The sequence below is a fragment of the Dendropsophus ebraccatus genome, chromosome 12 (assembly GCF_027789765.1).
Source record: "Dendropsophus ebraccatus isolate aDenEbr1 chromosome 12, aDenEbr1.pat, whole genome shotgun sequence".
Lineage (NCBI taxonomy): Eukaryota > Metazoa > Chordata > Amphibia > Anura > Hylidae > Dendropsophus > Dendropsophus ebraccatus.
In genome coordinates, this window is record NC_091465.1 from 82,368,438 (window position 1) to 82,385,206 (window position 16,769).

At 42.5% G+C, this 16,769-nt stretch overlaps 2 protein-coding genes across 3 annotated transcripts in view; both read left to right on the forward strand.

The window, feature by feature from the left end:
- The first annotated feature begins 1,458 nt into the window (after positions 1–1,458).
- Positions 1,459–10,297, forward strand: LOC138769818 (phospholipase A2 inhibitor NAI-like). Its single transcript, XM_069948507.1, has 5 exons — positions 1,459–1,539; positions 1,855–1,968; positions 3,179–3,328; positions 6,568–6,711; positions 9,684–10,297. Exons 1-5 carry the CDS (start codon positions 1,491–1,493, stop codon positions 9,902–9,904), a joined length of 678 nt encoding a protein of 225 aa, XP_069804608.1. The 5' UTR covers positions 1,459–1,490; the 3' UTR covers positions 9,905–10,297.
- A 2,465-nt stretch (positions 10,298–12,762) lies between these two features.
- LOC138769094 (uncharacterized) overlaps positions 12,763–16,769 on the forward strand; it is a 41,362-nt gene continuing 37,355 nt past the window's right edge. For both annotated transcript variants that reach the window (XM_069947311.1, XM_069947312.1), the window contains exons 1-2: positions 12,763–12,838; positions 13,381–13,503. In XM_069947311.1, coding sequence (XP_069803412.1) covers positions 12,790–12,838; positions 13,381–13,503 — 172 coding nt within the window. In that variant the 5' untranslated portion in view covers positions 12,763–12,789. The remainder of the gene's footprint in view (positions 12,839–13,380; positions 13,504–16,769) is intronic.

Below are 16,769 nucleotides of genomic sequence, written 5' to 3' on the forward strand. Positions count from 1 at the left end.
GTAGTGATGTCCTTCTACAACTTCTGACAGCCATCAATCACATGAACCATTGCTGGCTGCACAGTCAGGAGATGCAAGAAAAAGTAGGGGGAAATCAGCGAAGCACAGCTACTAACAGTGTATGCAGTGCTGTGCATCCTCACCCCCTGACAGTCATCAATCACATGGAGGTCTGCTGGCTGTGCAGTAAGGAGAGAGCCGAGAAAGAGGGGGAGTCGTTGTACGGGGAGAGAGACGGGGATCAGCAAAGTACAGCTACTGCATCAATGTGTCCAAGGCTGTACTTTGACCCCTGATAGACATCAATCAACTCAGGAGATTACTGGCCCAACAGTGAACAGAAGTTGGAGTGAGGGAGGAGGTACAGGAACATGGGGGAGAGAGCCGGGAGCCCATAATTTGGCATAATGTTGCGATTAGGCAGCCTCAGAGGCATCCATACATGCTGCCCCTGCTGTTTCCTGTCCATTTCTGTGGTGTTTCCATCATTTTCTGAGGTTTCCATGTTTTCAGGCTACCTTCCCTGTACAGAGCTTTGGTCCCCTGCAAAAATGCTCGAGTCTCCCATTGACTTCAATGAGGTTCGTTACTCAAAACGAGCACCCGAGCATCGGGAAATATTCGTCTCGAGTATCGAGCACCCGAGCATTTTAGTACTAACTAGTCTCTAGTGCCATCCCCTTGTTTTTTATTCTTCTATACTCACCTACAATCCCCTATCCAAATATCTATGTATTTATTGTATCTATCTTATGGTTGCTGCCCCTTAAAGCAAATCCGTACTCAATGACTGACTCACTGGTACCGTTCCTTAGATGAAGTGAGTTCCTTCCCGGATGTGCTCTTGAACGCTACAGCGCATGCACACAGTTGTAACCAACGATATGTCCCAGGGTCATTACTGGAAACCAGGTGGCAGAGAGGAAGACCTCAGAGGCGTTGCAGGCCTAAGGCACAGGCGCTCTAGGACCCACCTCATTGACACCACTGCTGCAGAATGAAAGATGTTTTTCACCTCAAAGATGGCACAAGGGATTTTGGAGGGTGGGTACATATTTACTTTAAAGTTTCACTGTCGTTAAATTTTTTTTTTTGCAGAAATCAATAGTTCAGATTTTGATTTCTATTGATTTCTGCAATAAAAATTTTAACGACAGTGACACTTTAACACTTGTTCTTGACAATCCACCTTCTCCCCAGCTTTTTTCTCCCCAACTTGTTTCTCCCCAACTTGTTTCTGGTCACTGGGAACATTTGGGCGCCAATAAGACGCTCTACCTCCTACAGAGAATACAGCCGAATCTTTTACTATGGGAAGAGGGAAGTATAGTCGCCGCCCTGGATTTTGTGGTGTTTGTGGGGTGTATTTTGGATTCCAACCAAGTAGGAAGAGACAAGAATCGTGTTTACAGGAAGTAAATTAGGAATTCTTATCGAATGATACAGAGTGATAGAAAACCAAAGAGAAACACGACTCCCTTACTGCCGCCATGCATCTCTGGGGGATTGGTCTGCTCCTCTCTGCTGTGGCAGCTACAGGTAAGGTCTTCTACTTGGCTAACCCATCTATCTTCCACTCTTTTGTATAGATTGTAAGACCCTGTATATCATAGATGGGGAATCCTCAGTCCTTCAGTCACTAATAAACTACAATACCCATCATGCCTGGACAGCCAAAGCTTTGCTAGAGGGACAGAACATCTCCATTCCTGCTGTATATTATCACTATATACTGTATAGTCTCCTGTGGTGACGGAGGTCAGACCCCTGTGATCTCATACTTGTCCCCCATCCTGTGGATAGGAAATCGGAGGACCCCTTTAATCTTACATTACTATGTGTATTGTATTTCAGGCTCTTGCTTGCAGTGTATCAGCTGTTCAGGCTTAGATTCCTGCGTTAATTCCACCGTAACCTCCTGCCCTGACGGTGATGTGTGCGCCCTCCGTCACAGGATCTCTGTTATAGGTAAGATATGGGATGATTTCATATATACAAGACCTATTATAAAGTCTCTCATCTCAATATAACCGAACCTGTGATCAGGTGGGTAACTTATGGACGCCATCAAGTTTTGTGCCCTGTTGCTGCTGAGCGCTGTGTATGGGGGTGCGGGGGCATCAGCAGGAGTGAGGTTATCAGTTTCGACTAACGTTATCATTTTCAACTTTTTTCGAGCGTGTACTTTTTCCTTTACACCAGTTTCAGTTGCATAATAGATGAAGGATTTGTGCAGTTTTTTTTCTATGCATTTTTTTTTTACATGTGGATTGTACGCCACCTAGTGACTTGGAGTTGTGCTAACAGCATTTGGTTAGGAGCCGCAACCATAGAATCTCCCACACAGTTTCCTCTTTTCTAGCCTCTTTTTCTACATCTATAGTATGAAGATGATCCTCTACTAATAAGATAGAGGCTGAATCTTTAGATTACATAGATTTACATAGGACAATTGGGGAATTCATCATTGTTTGTGTATTTGAGGGTTGGTCGTGCATCATGTGTATTATAATGATGCGTGTTCTCAATAAATAGATTAGATGTTAGTAAGTTTGACTTGGGTGGAATTGAGTGGGTGGGGGTAAAATTGTACAAAAAGGAGTGACAATGAAAAGTGATGGAGTTTTACAATGGAGTTCAATGGTTCTTGTGAATATTCCCACCTGGGATATTTATTCTCTGTCCAGAGTATACAAAGGACAGGGCATATCTAAGAGATGAATCCAACTGCTGAGGCCCGCCCTAATTTCAAGAATCGGGACCCTGAAATCTCTGCAGAATCGTGGTCTGGCCTCCATTCATTCTCTATAGCCAAAAGCTGTATTCGGCTGCCTTGGTGGCTCCATAGAGCCTTTAAGTTTTGTCCTTTCCTTTGCATACTCTGTATATGGCAACTAGTATTGTCAGGACATTGGATTGAGAGACATAATCTGGACATGTATAATTACAGTAGTTTTAATAGAATGTTAATCTTGTAATACCTCATTGCTCCTCTAGAGGCCACTGCAGGAAAATAGTGCAGCCACTCATAGCCTCCTCGTGGAGCGATCAGCTGATAGCCAGATCCTCATTATAAAAAGAGCTTGTCTAGCTCGGACGGACCTCCTTACACTTTAATTATACTTAATTTTAAAAAGTTTAAAACAGTTTCAATAATTTGTCCCTGTTTTACCTATAGGTAATGCAACCTCCCAGCATATTGATCGATTCTGTGCTCATCCAAGTGAATGTAACGGAACTGGAACATTCGATAGGCCAAACATTGTTTTAGATAGGATGGCGACTACTTGCTGCGATGAAAACCTCTGTACATCAACAAAGCCCGCAGGTAATTCATCAAGAAGAAACTACATCAAAGGAGTGTAACGTAAGCCCTATGGGGCACTGGGTACATTTTTGGCCTTGCCTGGAGATCTTCCACTAGCCTGTTGTTTGGATGTGAAGGCCTCATTGGAGTTCCCAGGGTCTATAAAAATATGTGTCTCCCTCAATAAATATTATAGCCCAGTGGTCAGCACCATATCCTCGCAGCAACTGGGATCCTGGATTCAAATCCAACCTTTACATTTTTACAACTCTCCGTTGCATAGGCTTCCATAACCATGTTATCCCCCGCACGGTGACTTAATAATATAACCATACTGATACTGAATACAATCCCATCCACACAAGCTCATAGTGCCCCAAAATACATAAAAATAAAATGAAAAATCTGAAACGAACATCTTTCTTTTTACATGATGAATACAAGGATCCTCTTTGTGCTGCCCATAGTAAGCTGGGCAATGCCAATATCACCATGCCAATAGAGCTTAGATACCGAAGTCCTCTCCCTGCTCCTGGGTTGTAACCTCTGGTAGAGCACAGTTATAAAGCAGGGGTGACTTAGTTTTTTTACTAATGTCTGCCCTGGAGATTTGGATACAGGTAAAGGTTTTCCAAGGTCACTGGCCGGCCCTCTTTCCTTTTGTATCTGGTCACTATGTATGTAGTTATCATTATGCTACTGATGAAAACACATTTGCATACATTTTTAGTACTAATAATTATAATTTTTGTCATCATTTAAGTGTACCTGTTGTTATACCACTCAAAATCTAAATCAATAGTAGATATGATATAAAGCAAGTTTCCAATTTACATTCATTATTTATGAACACTAGAGATGAGCGAGTAGTGACATATTCGACTTTCAAGAATTCAAATCGAATAGGCACCGAGATTCGACTATTCGAACGAATATTCGATCCCATTATAGTCTATGGGAAAAAATTCTCGGCACTTGGAAATCAAAATTCGACCACTTGGAGGTCACCAAGTCCCCCATTAAACCTCCCTAAATGATGCAAACACCTCCAGAATGACACTGTGACATCGGGGAGCATGCCTGGGTGCACCCAACACCCCAAAATCGCAGTATAATGCCACTCTCCGCAGCTGCGAAGGAAAAATATTTGTGAACGCTTTACGGCAATGTTCACACATTTTGTTCGTATTTCTTGCGCAGCTTTACATACATGATTCCAATGTGCGTCTGTAGAGGGTCATGTTATTTGCGCGTATCACGTGTCATGCTGTACGAACATTACTAGAACTGTATGTATGACGTGCCTTTTTCTGGGCTACTGGAACAGTATGTATCACGTGCCTTTTACTGGGCAACTGGCACAATAGGTATCATGTGCCTTTTACTGGGCAACTGGCACAATATGTATAATGTTTACGTGCCCTTAGTGGGCTAAACCAGGGACACTATAAGTCACTTGTACACACAGGGTACTGGAATGAATACACCTGCTGATGCTGCTGCTGTTATATCATCTATTTCTTAGCACTGAGAAGAGTTTTGGACTCAGAGATGACTTTTTCGCTGGATCTTATCCCTGAAAAGGACTTTTGGGTTCTGTAGTAATCCTGCCTAACCAAAACGCTACTAAAACCTCTCTCCCTGTTCCAAGATCTTTCCCTGGCTAGGTTGAAAGTGCACCTGCGGTCGAGAGGCGGAAGCAAAGTATTAAATATTTGAGGTCATGTGGTTCAGCCGTCCAATGAGGGTAGAAGCCGTTTTCGCGCTGCGTGCGTACTCCCAGGGTCCCTCACGGCCTCCCTGCCTGGTCATTGGATTAAAAAAAGTGCCAACTGTGATGGGAGGACTTTCGAATGTTTTCCGCGTATTCGTCACACTACTCGATTAATTTCGAATCTTTCAAATACCGTAATATTCGATCGAATACCATCTTGATCGAATCGTATTAGCTCATCTCTAATGAACACCTACCCCCCCCAGAGAAATACAAAATAAGTATGATAATAAATAATCTTTATTGTGCACATCTTGAAACATGATTAAAAACACCCCTAAAAACAAAAACATAAAGGTGGGGTCCCTTCCATTCCTTGTTTTCCATTCCTTGTTCCATTCCTTGAATTCATTGTTGCTTATATACTGTACCATATCTTATTATTGCACCTTATATTGATGAAATTGCTGCTGCTAACATGATGTAATCATTATCATGATGCTGGAATGGAAGGGACAATGTTTGTGTTTTTAAGGGTGTTTTTAATCATGTTTCAAGATAGCTCAAGTATAGCTTCAGGAGACTGGACCTGGATACAGTAATTATAGTTGCATTCAGGAGGCTGGACCTAGATATTGTAAGTATAGCTGTTATATAGAAACCTTCAGGAGACTGGACCTGGATACAGTAAGTATAACTTTTATATAGCTGCCTTCAGGAGACTGGACCTGGATACAGTAAGTATAGCTGTTATACATAGCTGCCTTCAGGAGACTGGACCTGGATACAGTAAGTATAGCTGTTATACATAGCTGCCTTCAGGAGACTGGACCTGGATACAGTAAGTATAGCTGTTTTATAGCTGCCTTCAGGAGAGTGGACCTGGGTACAGTAAGTATAGCTGTTATATAGCTTCCTTCAGGAGACTGGACCTGGATACAGTAAGTATAGCTGTTATATAGCTTCCTTCAGGAGACTGGACCTGGATACAGTAAGTATAGCTGTTATATAGCTGCCTTCAGGAGACTGGACCTAGATACAAGGTAAGTAAAGCTTTGTTTTACAGCATAATAGCAAAAAGAAAATGTAAATTGCTAACATTTTATATCACATCCTCTGATTTTGAACGTTTTAACGTCAAAGACAGTTTAAATATGTCCCTGTCCCCATTAGGGGTCACAATCTAAATTCCAAATGTACCGATCTGTATGTTAAGGAGGAAACTGGAGTACCCCACGAAAACACGAAAAGAACCCCAGGACCCCAGCGCTGCAAGTCCACAGTGCTAACCCCCGAGCCACTGTGCTGCTCAATTCCAACAAAATGTTGCCAGCCATAACCAGTATACTCATTACAGGTTCATAAAAGAGACAGCCAGAGTGTCCCCCTCAATAGTGCCAATAGATGTCTTGTAAAAACTAGATATAAAGCCTCTTTCCGGAGCCAACTAAATAACCATCCTTCCCTCCGCCATCTTTTTTTAGATGCTTATCTTATAGATTTATTTTTATTTTTTTATTTTATTTAACTCTATGTGTTGTTTCAGCCCCAAATGGAAGTTCATTGGCCAATGGAATGAAATGCCCGTCCTGCTCCTGGTTGAGTTATCCCTCATGTGATATCCTGGAGTGGATGAATTGTGTGGGAGATGAAACGATGTGTCTTCTGAAAACTACAAAACAAAACACAGGTAAAAATGACCAGTGGTGTCCACAGGATTAAGGCCGTTATGGATTAATTTGTAACCTCAGTTGTAGTTATCCCTTCCTGCAGAACATGTACGCCATGTACGTAAGGGTCCTATTACATGGCCCGATCATAAAGTGTAAATGAGCGCCGATCTAGTAGACTCGTTTACTGAGCAATTGCATTGGCTGCTATTGGGCAGTATTTACTTACCTTATTACAATGATTTTAGGTCCTGACCTAAAGACGTGATGGCTGATTGTTGTCTATATTTTATGGAGTGATAATTGGGTGAATTGACCGATTATCCGCCCAAGTAGTAGAGCCCTAAAGATATTAGTAAACAAAGAATTCTTTAACGGTTAACCATTGCAAACGATAGGTTCCTGAAATCATTCACCATATTACACAGAGCCATAGTCCTTAGTAAAACATTGACTCCATATGATCCCAGCAAAGGAACAAACAATGTGGAATGAATGAATGAATGAATGAATGAGGAGTAGAGATAAGCGAACCTCGAGCATGCTTGAGTCCATCCGAACCCGAACCTTCGGCATTTGATTAGCTGGGGCTGCTGAACTTGGATAAAGCTCTAAGGTTGTCTGGAAAACATGGATACAGCCAATGACTATATCCATGATTTCCACATAGCCTTAGGGCTTTATCCAACTTCAGCAGCCACCGCTAATCAAATGCCAAACGCTCGGGTTCGGATGGACTCCAGCATACTCCAGGTTCGCTCATCTCTAATGAGGAACTATAGCAAACGATTAACAATGATTTAAGGTTCAGCTCAAAAGATGAGATCAATGACACAAGACCGATTGTTCGAACGATGCCTGCATACGCACAAAACGATTGTTTAAATTAGAACAATATAATACTTTTTTGCACAATATTTGTCCCGTGTAATAGGGCCCTAAGACTAGGTTCATGCAAATTGGTTCCACGTGGATCAGTTACTTGTTTGCAAAAACTGTGAGTCCTTCAGCTGCTTATACGTAAACTCCCGGCGGCTTTCATGTGTCTGTTACTGAGGAGCAGTTTCTTTCTGAATGCTCTGTCATAAAGCCCAGATTGCTGAAGGCTGAAGTGATGGCTGGCCTGGAAGTTTCTCTTTCAATGTTTTTATTGGTATATATAATACGCATAACAGAGTTACATGACATGAATGCAGTGTATTGGTAATCAAAAAACATATGGAACAGGTACAATCATTCTAGTGTAGGTAATCACGAGAGAGTAAAATAGTACAGTTTGCATACTACAATAATTTGGTACAGATACCCACAAATTTGTCATCCAACAGTGGATAGAAGACAACACAAACAATTAGTTTTTCCCATCTGCACAAAGGATCTCTGGAGCTCAGCCAGAGTGACCTTTCTTCTCCTCAATTACTTGGTGGGGAACAGTCCTTGTGGTTCCATCTTCTTTCATGCAAGAATTATGGAGGTGATTGTGCCCTTGGTTACTTTAGCGTAGCATTGTATTTGTCCCCTTTCTCCAAATCTGGTCTTCCTCACAATCCTGTCTCTGAGCTCTACAGGCAGCTCTTTCCTCCTCCTCCTCCTCCTCCTCCTCATAATCCTTTTTCCAAGCTCTACAGGCAGCTATTTCCTCCTCTTCCTCCTCCTCCCCCACCTCACAATCCTGTTTCTGAGCTCTACAGGCAGCTCTTTCCTCATCTTCCTCCTCCTCCTCCCCCACCTGACAATCCTGTTTGCAAACATTCATAAAAATTCATTTTTTTACATTTCCATAAATTTCTTTGAGGACATTCTATTAATTTTCAATTGATATAAGCATAAAAAGCTACATGTTTGTCATTAAAGGAGAAGTCTGGTGAAATTTTTTACTAAAGTTTTGTATTCCCCCCCCCCAAAAAAAAAAAAAAGCTATACAAATCCCCGATATACACTTATTACGGGAAATGCTTCTAAAGTGCTTTTTCCCTGCACTTACTACTGCATCAAGGCTTCACTTCCTGGATAACATGGTGATGTCACTTCCTGGATAACATGGTGATGTCATTTCCTGGATAACATGGTGATGTCACTTCCCGACTCCCAGAGCTGTGTGGGCTGTGGCTGCTGGAGAGGATGATGGCAGGGGGACACTGAGGGACACAGGGCACTGGAGGGACACTGAGCATCCCCCTGGCTTCATCCTCTCCAGCAGCCACAGCCCGCACAGCTCTGGGAGTCGGGAAGTGACATCACCATTTTATCCAGGAAGTGACATCACCATTTTATCCAGGAAGTGACATCACCATGTTATCTAGGAAGTGACATCACCATGTTATCTAGGAAGTGACATCACCATGTTTTCCAGGAAGTAACATCACCATGTTATCCAGGAAGTGAAGTCTTGATGCATTAGTAAGTGCAGGGTAAAAAAGAACTTTATAAGCATTTCCCGCAATAAGTGTATAATAGTAATTTGTATAACTTTTTTTTTTGGGGGGGGGGGGGTGCAATATAATACTTTAATAAAAAATTTCAGCAGACTTCTCCTTTAACATAACTAGACTAAATTATATAGTAAATATTGTGTTATGCCGCATGGTAAACATTGCAAAATCTGCAGAGAAATTAATAACAATGAAATAACTATGTTTTCGCCACCCAAATAAAAAATATAAAAATAAATGAACATATATAAACTTGCCCCAAAATAATTTTATAAAAAATATAACTCATCCTGTTTGAAGTCTCTGGAGCATGTTGGATACTGCAGTGAGTCGGGGAGAACCTCATGCTTCTTCTGGGTCTATTTAACAATCGGTGAGTGTCCGAACACCCTGACCCCGACCGATTAAAACTTTTGACATGTCTGTTTTTTTTTTTTTTTGTTTACAGTGACAGCACTGCTTTATAATTGAGATTGGTTTAACATTCCGGGGTTGCCATTTACATGGGTTAAGTATGTAGTTATATTGAGATCCATTAAATATATATTTTTTTTTCATAGGTTCTTTGAATTTTACTACAATAGATCGTGGCTGTGCCTCCAAAGGATTCTGCTATATACGAAATGAGAATTCCACTTCTGGCGCTGTGTATACAGAAACCACATATTCATGCAGTCCGGCTAGTAGAGCCCCATATACTGCAGCATCTACTGCAACAATAGGATTATCATCCCTACTGTCACTTAGTATAATTCTGGTAAAATATGTGGACATTTTTTAGGACTGAAGAAGCGTTAGGGACGCTGTCCTGAGTGACTGTATTAGAGGGGTTGACTGATTACTGAAGGACCTTTTTTTCTCTCCGGAGGACCCAGCACATCGGTTCATTACCTGTGCAATTAATTGATTTCTATGAGATGTGTGTAATACTTCCTATTTCCTGTGGGGGCACTGCAGAGGAAATAAATGCTTGCTCCTGTGTTTTCCTGCAGATTACAAACTGGAAGAGTTAACTGGATGATGATGATGACTGGATGATTGATTTACAGTAGCGATTTACAATCCAAAGTGCAATAATAAGATTACAAAAAAATTAACCCTTAGTGGACACAGACAGTTTTCATTTTTGCGCTTTCGCTTTTTACCCTAAGGCCATAGTGCGTGCATTTTTCCAACTAGATGGGCCCTTATTTTTTGCGCCACTAACAATGGCAGATGTAATTGTTGCTTAAAATATGTTGTGAAACCAGAAAAAAATTATGTGTGGTGAAAAAAAAAAACAACACATTTTTTTTTATTTGGGGTGGGGGGGGGGGTGTTTTTACACCCAGTACAGGGAGCTCTTAAACCAAGTTACTCTTAAACCAAGGTACCACTGTATTTAGAAGCAGCTCTCAACTTTGACAGCTGCTTCTAAATACTTAATAAGCGGGCACGGCGATCGGACCGTGCCTGCTAATAGCTGCGGCCCCGGGCTACAAGCGGCACCCGGGACCGCGGCGGTTCAGAGCGTGGCCCCGCTCTGAGCTCCCGTAGGTGGCCCTGGACATACATGTACCTCCAGGGTCATCTAAGGTTTAATAAGCGGACACGGCGATCGGACCACGCCTGCTAATAACCATGGTCCCGGGCTGCATGTGGCAGCCGGGATCGCGGGTGCTACTCCCATAGCAGCACCAGGACGTTCAGTAACGTCCTGGTGCAGCTATAGGTTAAATTTCAAACTTGTTGTACATGAAGACATGAAAACTCTCAATGTTAAACAAAAAAAAATAAAGGAAACACTCAAATAACATTGTCCTGCATTAGGAGGAACCCCAACGGCACCAGCATATGGTCTCACAAGTGCTCTGAGGATCTCATATTGTTACTTAATGGCAGTCAGGTTACCTCTGGCAGCACATGGAGGGCTGTGTAGCCCTGCAAAGAAATGTCCCCCACACCATTACTGACCCACAGGGCACCAGTGGTGAATTTCCCAATCCTGGTGTTTTCTGACAAATGCCAAGTGTTGAGCCAGTGGCGTAGCTACCATAGAGGCAGGGTAGGGAGTTGCTATGGGGCCCGTGCAGGAGGAGGGCCTGGCGAGAAGGTAAGAGCGTGTATCCTTCTGCTTAACCCCTTATATACTGCAGTGTTTAAGTGACTTAATGTTTACGTACACGCTCCAACACAAAAAAAGGGTTAACAAGCAGAAGACAGAGATCTCTGCTTCACTGCTCTGATAACCTCTGACCACTGTTCCCCAGCTGTCAATCAAGTAGGAAAGGAGTATGTGCAGAGCTCCGTGCTTACACACAGTGCTTTGTGTTTTGCGTAGGGGAGAGGGGCCCCTTAAAAATTTTTGCTATGTGGCCCTGTGAATTCTAGCTACGACCCCTGTTTTGAGCTGTGAGCATAACCCCCATCTGTGGACGTTGGTCCCTCATAACATCCTCATGGAGTCGGTTTCTAACCATTTGTGCGACACATACACATTTGTAGCCTGCTGGAGGTCATTTTGCAGGACGCTGGCAGTGTTCCTCCTGTTCATCTTTGCAAAAAAGCAGAGGTTGCTGGGCTGCTGGGTTGTTGTCCTCCTACGGCCTCCTCCATATCTCCTGGCGTACTGACCTGTCTCCTAATAGCGGCTCCAGCCTCTGGACACTATGCTGACAGACATAGCAAACCTTCTTGCCACAGTTCGCATTGATGTGCCATCCTGGATGCACTACCTGAGCCATTGTGTGGGTTGTAGAGTCCGTCTCATGCTACCACGAATGTGAAAGCACTACCAACATTCAAAAGTGACCAAAATATCAGCCAGAAAGCATAGGTACTGAGAAGGGATCAGCCTGTAATGTGTTTTCCCACTTTAATTTTGTGTGTGACTCCAAATCCAAGGATTCGGCCTAGGTAATAGGCGGTACCCCGGAATTCCAGGCGGTACCCGGGCTGTCTCCTCCTTTCCCACGGACCAGGAAGGCATCAAATGCAGCAGGTTCTGCGAGGTTCGAGTTCGATAGAACCCAAGAATTTCAGATGTTCGATCAACCCTAGTGATTGGTACTTAGAGGTCAGATCGGATGTTGGTCCTGTAGAGCTGAAGGCTACCTTAATGAAACAAATGATTCAAAATACCTTAAAATTTATTTAATGCTACATCCTGGCTCAGCACGATATCGAGAAGAGAACTACTCAGTATCCAAGGAGGGGGGCACGCTTAGGCAGCGTCGGGCTGTCCCATTGGAGGTGCGGAGGATCCTCCGGTGGGCCTCCAGCTTTAGAACCTGACTGACATGTTGTATCTCACTGGTTCTTCTTTGGTGGGCCCCCAGGATCATTTCCTCTGGTGGGCCCCAGATACCCCAGTCCAACACTGTGCTTAGGGACTCTGGATGCCAGAGTGCACCATCAAAACCCTCTGCAGAGTATTCCTACAGAGAATACAGGGTACATGTAGATACAAGTCGACGGCAGTGGAGTCTTTCGGCTCGGTAAAATGGAAGTGACGTCACCGCTCTGTTTCTGTGGTGTCTCTGTGGTCTATTCTGGATGCCAGCCAAGTAGAACGTGGTAAAAACTGTTGGTGCAGGAAATGAATAAAATAAGTTTCGATTCTTAAAAATTGAAACTATATGATATAATTTAGAAACTTCAGCAGATTAAGAGTCACTTTCTGCAGCCATGTGTCCCTGCTGGTTTGTATTGTTCTTCTCTGCTATGGCAGCTACAGGTAAGGTCTTTTACTTGTCCATCCATCCATCCATCCCTAATTCCCCCATGTGTTAAATATCTGTGCAAGTTTGACCTTAAATATTAAAGAGATTTTAAAGGGGGGGGGGGGATAGATAGAGATCAATCACTGATTGATAGGGTGCTGAACCCCCCACCCCCCCTCCTGCCGATCAGCTGTTCGATGCCCACACTAAGCAAAGACAGAGCCAGAAGAAGCTGTTTAACACAATTTTTGTATCTTCTATTGACGATAAGGGGAGCGGCATGTATAGAATAGCGGCATCACCCACATAGTTTCCATAATTCCTGATATAGACAGCTCAGCTGGTAATGCTATGTGGGTTATAAAACTCCTAGTAGCTATAGAGTGCCAGAGACCCACCAGTATGGCTAATAGTACAGTATGGCCAATGGTAGATTGAAGGACCGAATATAAACCTGGCATTATGGCATTAGGGTCTGGGAGCTTCAGGTTACATCTCTGATGGGCACAAACAGATTTGCTCTTTCCCTTGATATCTTATTTGTATCTTTTCTTAGGTTACGGTTTGCAGTGTATTACCTGCTCAGACTTACGTTCAGATTCCTGTAGAGATCTTTACAACGTTGTCTCCTGCCCTGCCGACAATGTGTGCGCCTCCCGTTACAGGATCTCTGTAATAGGTAAGAGTTAAGAATATCTGACCTACTATAAAGTCTGCTAGACTTCTTTATGGAAGTAAATCTCTATGGAAGAGATTTATCAAAGGGTGTAAAATTTAGACTGGTGCAAACTCCCCACAGCAACCAATCACAGCTCAGCTTTAGGCAGTGCTGAAAGAAAAGCTGAGCTGTGATTGGTTGCTGTGGGCAGTTTGCACCAGTCTAAATTTTATACCCTTTGATAAATCTCCCCCTATATGTACCTAAAGGTTGCAGTTACTGATGAGCGAGTACTAAAATGCTTGGGTGCTCGTTACTCGAGATGAATATTTCCTGATGCTCGTTTCGAGTAACGAACCCCGCTGAAGTCAATGGGAAACTTGAGTATTTTTGCAGGGGACCCAAGCTCGGCCCAGGGAAGGTTGTGTGAAAACCTGTCAACCTCAGAAATTGATGGAAATACCACGGAAATGGACAGGAAACATCAGAGGCAGCATGCATGGATGTCTCTGGGGCTGGCAAATCGCACCATTACGCCAAATTCTGGGCAACAGCATGGCAGTGAGAACACAGGGAACCATAAAAACACAGGTAGCATATGAACCACCCCAAAATTTAGCCTGACACAGCATGGCAGTGAGGACACAGGGAACCATTAAACACATTACACAGGACAATCAGCAGTGAGCTTGGATATGGCTGCACTTAATAAAGCAACCGTGATGACTGGCTGCAGATGAGAAAATATACTGGTCAAACTAGTTTTTGGAGGTTGTCGTACAGTCTGTGTGTAAGTGGTGCTTTATGGTGTATGCCACCTGTTACACAGGACAATGAGCAGTGAGGTTCTATGCAGGTGTACTACAAATGACAGCAATACCATGTACAACAGTAGCAGCACCAGCCACAAAAAATATAATAGTAATGAGGACTTCTTTGGGTTCTGTATTCAACACCTAATGTTCCCTTTCTGCCAGCAGCCGGTCACCACAGTGTGCTGCTAAAATCATGGTAGCTACACTGCAAGTCCCAGCCAGCAGTTTGGAGTAATACAAAATAAAAAGATTTTAAGCCCTTACAAGGGCTGCTGGGTTCTTTCTATAGTATCCCTGCCTACTGGAACGTTAATTCTCTCCCTAACGCTCTCCCTGACCAGCAGCAGCTCTGTCCCTAATCTCTTTCAGCATGCATGTGAGCCGAGCGCCGCTGGCACAACTTTTTATATGGCAGGGTCATCTGATCTGGCCAACCAATCAATGCTTTTGACATGTATGGGTCCCACGTGATCGCAGGATGTACCAAAGAGTCTCCTGCATGTTGATTGGCTGAGAAATTGCGCCAAAACTTTCAGGAAACGGATGATGCAATTTTCTCAAGTATCGCGAGATGCTCGTCCGAGTAATGAGTACCATTGAGTACACGAATACTCCTATCTATCTATCTATCTATCTATCTATCTATCTATCTCCTATCTATCTATCTATCTATCTATCTATCTATCTATCTCCTATCTATCTATCTATCTATCTATCTATCTATCTGTCTATCTACAGGATTACTGCAGCCCTCAGAAATGTTTTTCACCTGAGTGCAGCAGTAATGCTGTTGTTATATACTTCAGCACCTGTGGTTGCATAATGCTGGGCACCAACATTTTTATGTCTAAAAGAGTGCTGCATTTCATTTCCTTTTTATCTATCTATCTATATATCTATCTATCTCCTATCTATCTATCTCCTATCTATCTATCTCCTATCTATCTCCTATCTATCTCCTATCTATCTATCTCCTATCTATCTATCTATCTATCTATCTATCTATCTATCTATCTATCTATCTATCTATCTATCTCCTATCTATCTATCTATCATCTATCTATCTCCTATCTATCTCCTATCTATCTATCTATCTATCTATCTATCTATCTATCTATCTATCTATCTATCTATCTATCTATCTCCTATCTATCTATCTCCTATCTATCTGTCTATCTATCTATCTCCTATCTATCTATCTATCTATCTATCTCTGTATGTCTGTCTATCTATCTACACTATCTGTCTATCTATCTATCTATCTATCTATCTATCTATCTATCTGTCTATCTCCTATCTATCTATCTATCTATCTATCTATCTATCTATCTATCTTCTATCTATCTATCTATCTATCTATCTATCTATCTATCTATCTAATCTATTTTTCCATTTGTGTGTTCTATTCACTTATGAGATGAGAAAAGATAGGGGTGCACAACAGGTGTCTTGTTTTGTAGGTACTTCACACAGAAGGGTAGCAACCCTATTCACAGACTGCAAGTACATGCTGCAGGACACTAAGAGTTAAAGTGTTGCTGTCATTATAATTTTAAAATCTAAATCAATAGTATATGTGATATAAAGCAAGTTTGCAATATACATTTATTATTTTTTTTATTGTTATCATGCTGTAAAAGAAAGCTGAACTTACCAGAAATCTAGGTTCAGTCTACTGAAGGCAGCAATATATAACAGCTATACTTACTGTATCCAGGTCCATTTTTCTGAAGGTTGCTATATAACAGCTATACTTACTATATCCAGGTCCAGTCTCCTGAAGGCAGCTATATACCTGCTATACTTACTGTATCCAGGTCCAGTCTCCTGAACGCTGCTATATAACAGCTATACTTACTGTATCCAGGTCCAGTCTCCTGAAGGCAACTATATAACAGCTATACTTACTGTATCCAGGTCCAGTCTCCTGAACGCTGCTATATAACAGCTATACTTACTGTATACATGTCCAGTCTCCTGAAGGCAACTATATAACAGCTATACTTACTGTATCCAGGTCCAGTCTCCTGAAGGCTGCTATATAACAGCTATACTTACTGTATCCAGGTCCAGTCTCCTGAAGGCTGCTATATAACAGCTATACTTACTGTACCCAGGTCCAGTCTCCTGAAGGCTGCTATATAACAGCTATACTTACTGTATCCAGGTCCAGTCTCCTGAAGGCAGCTATATAACAGCTATACTTACTGTATCCAGGTCCAGTCTCCTGAAGGCTGCTATATAACAGCTATACTTACTGTATCCAGGTCCAGTCTCCTGAAGGCAGTTATATAACAGCTATACTTACTGTATCCAGGTCCAGTCTCCTGAAGGCAGCTTTATAACAGCTATGCTTACTGTATCCAGGTCCAGTCTCCTGAAGGCAGCTATATACCATCTATACTTACTGTATCCAGGTCCAGTCTCCTGAAGGCAGCTATATAACAGCTATACTTACTGTACCCAGGTCCA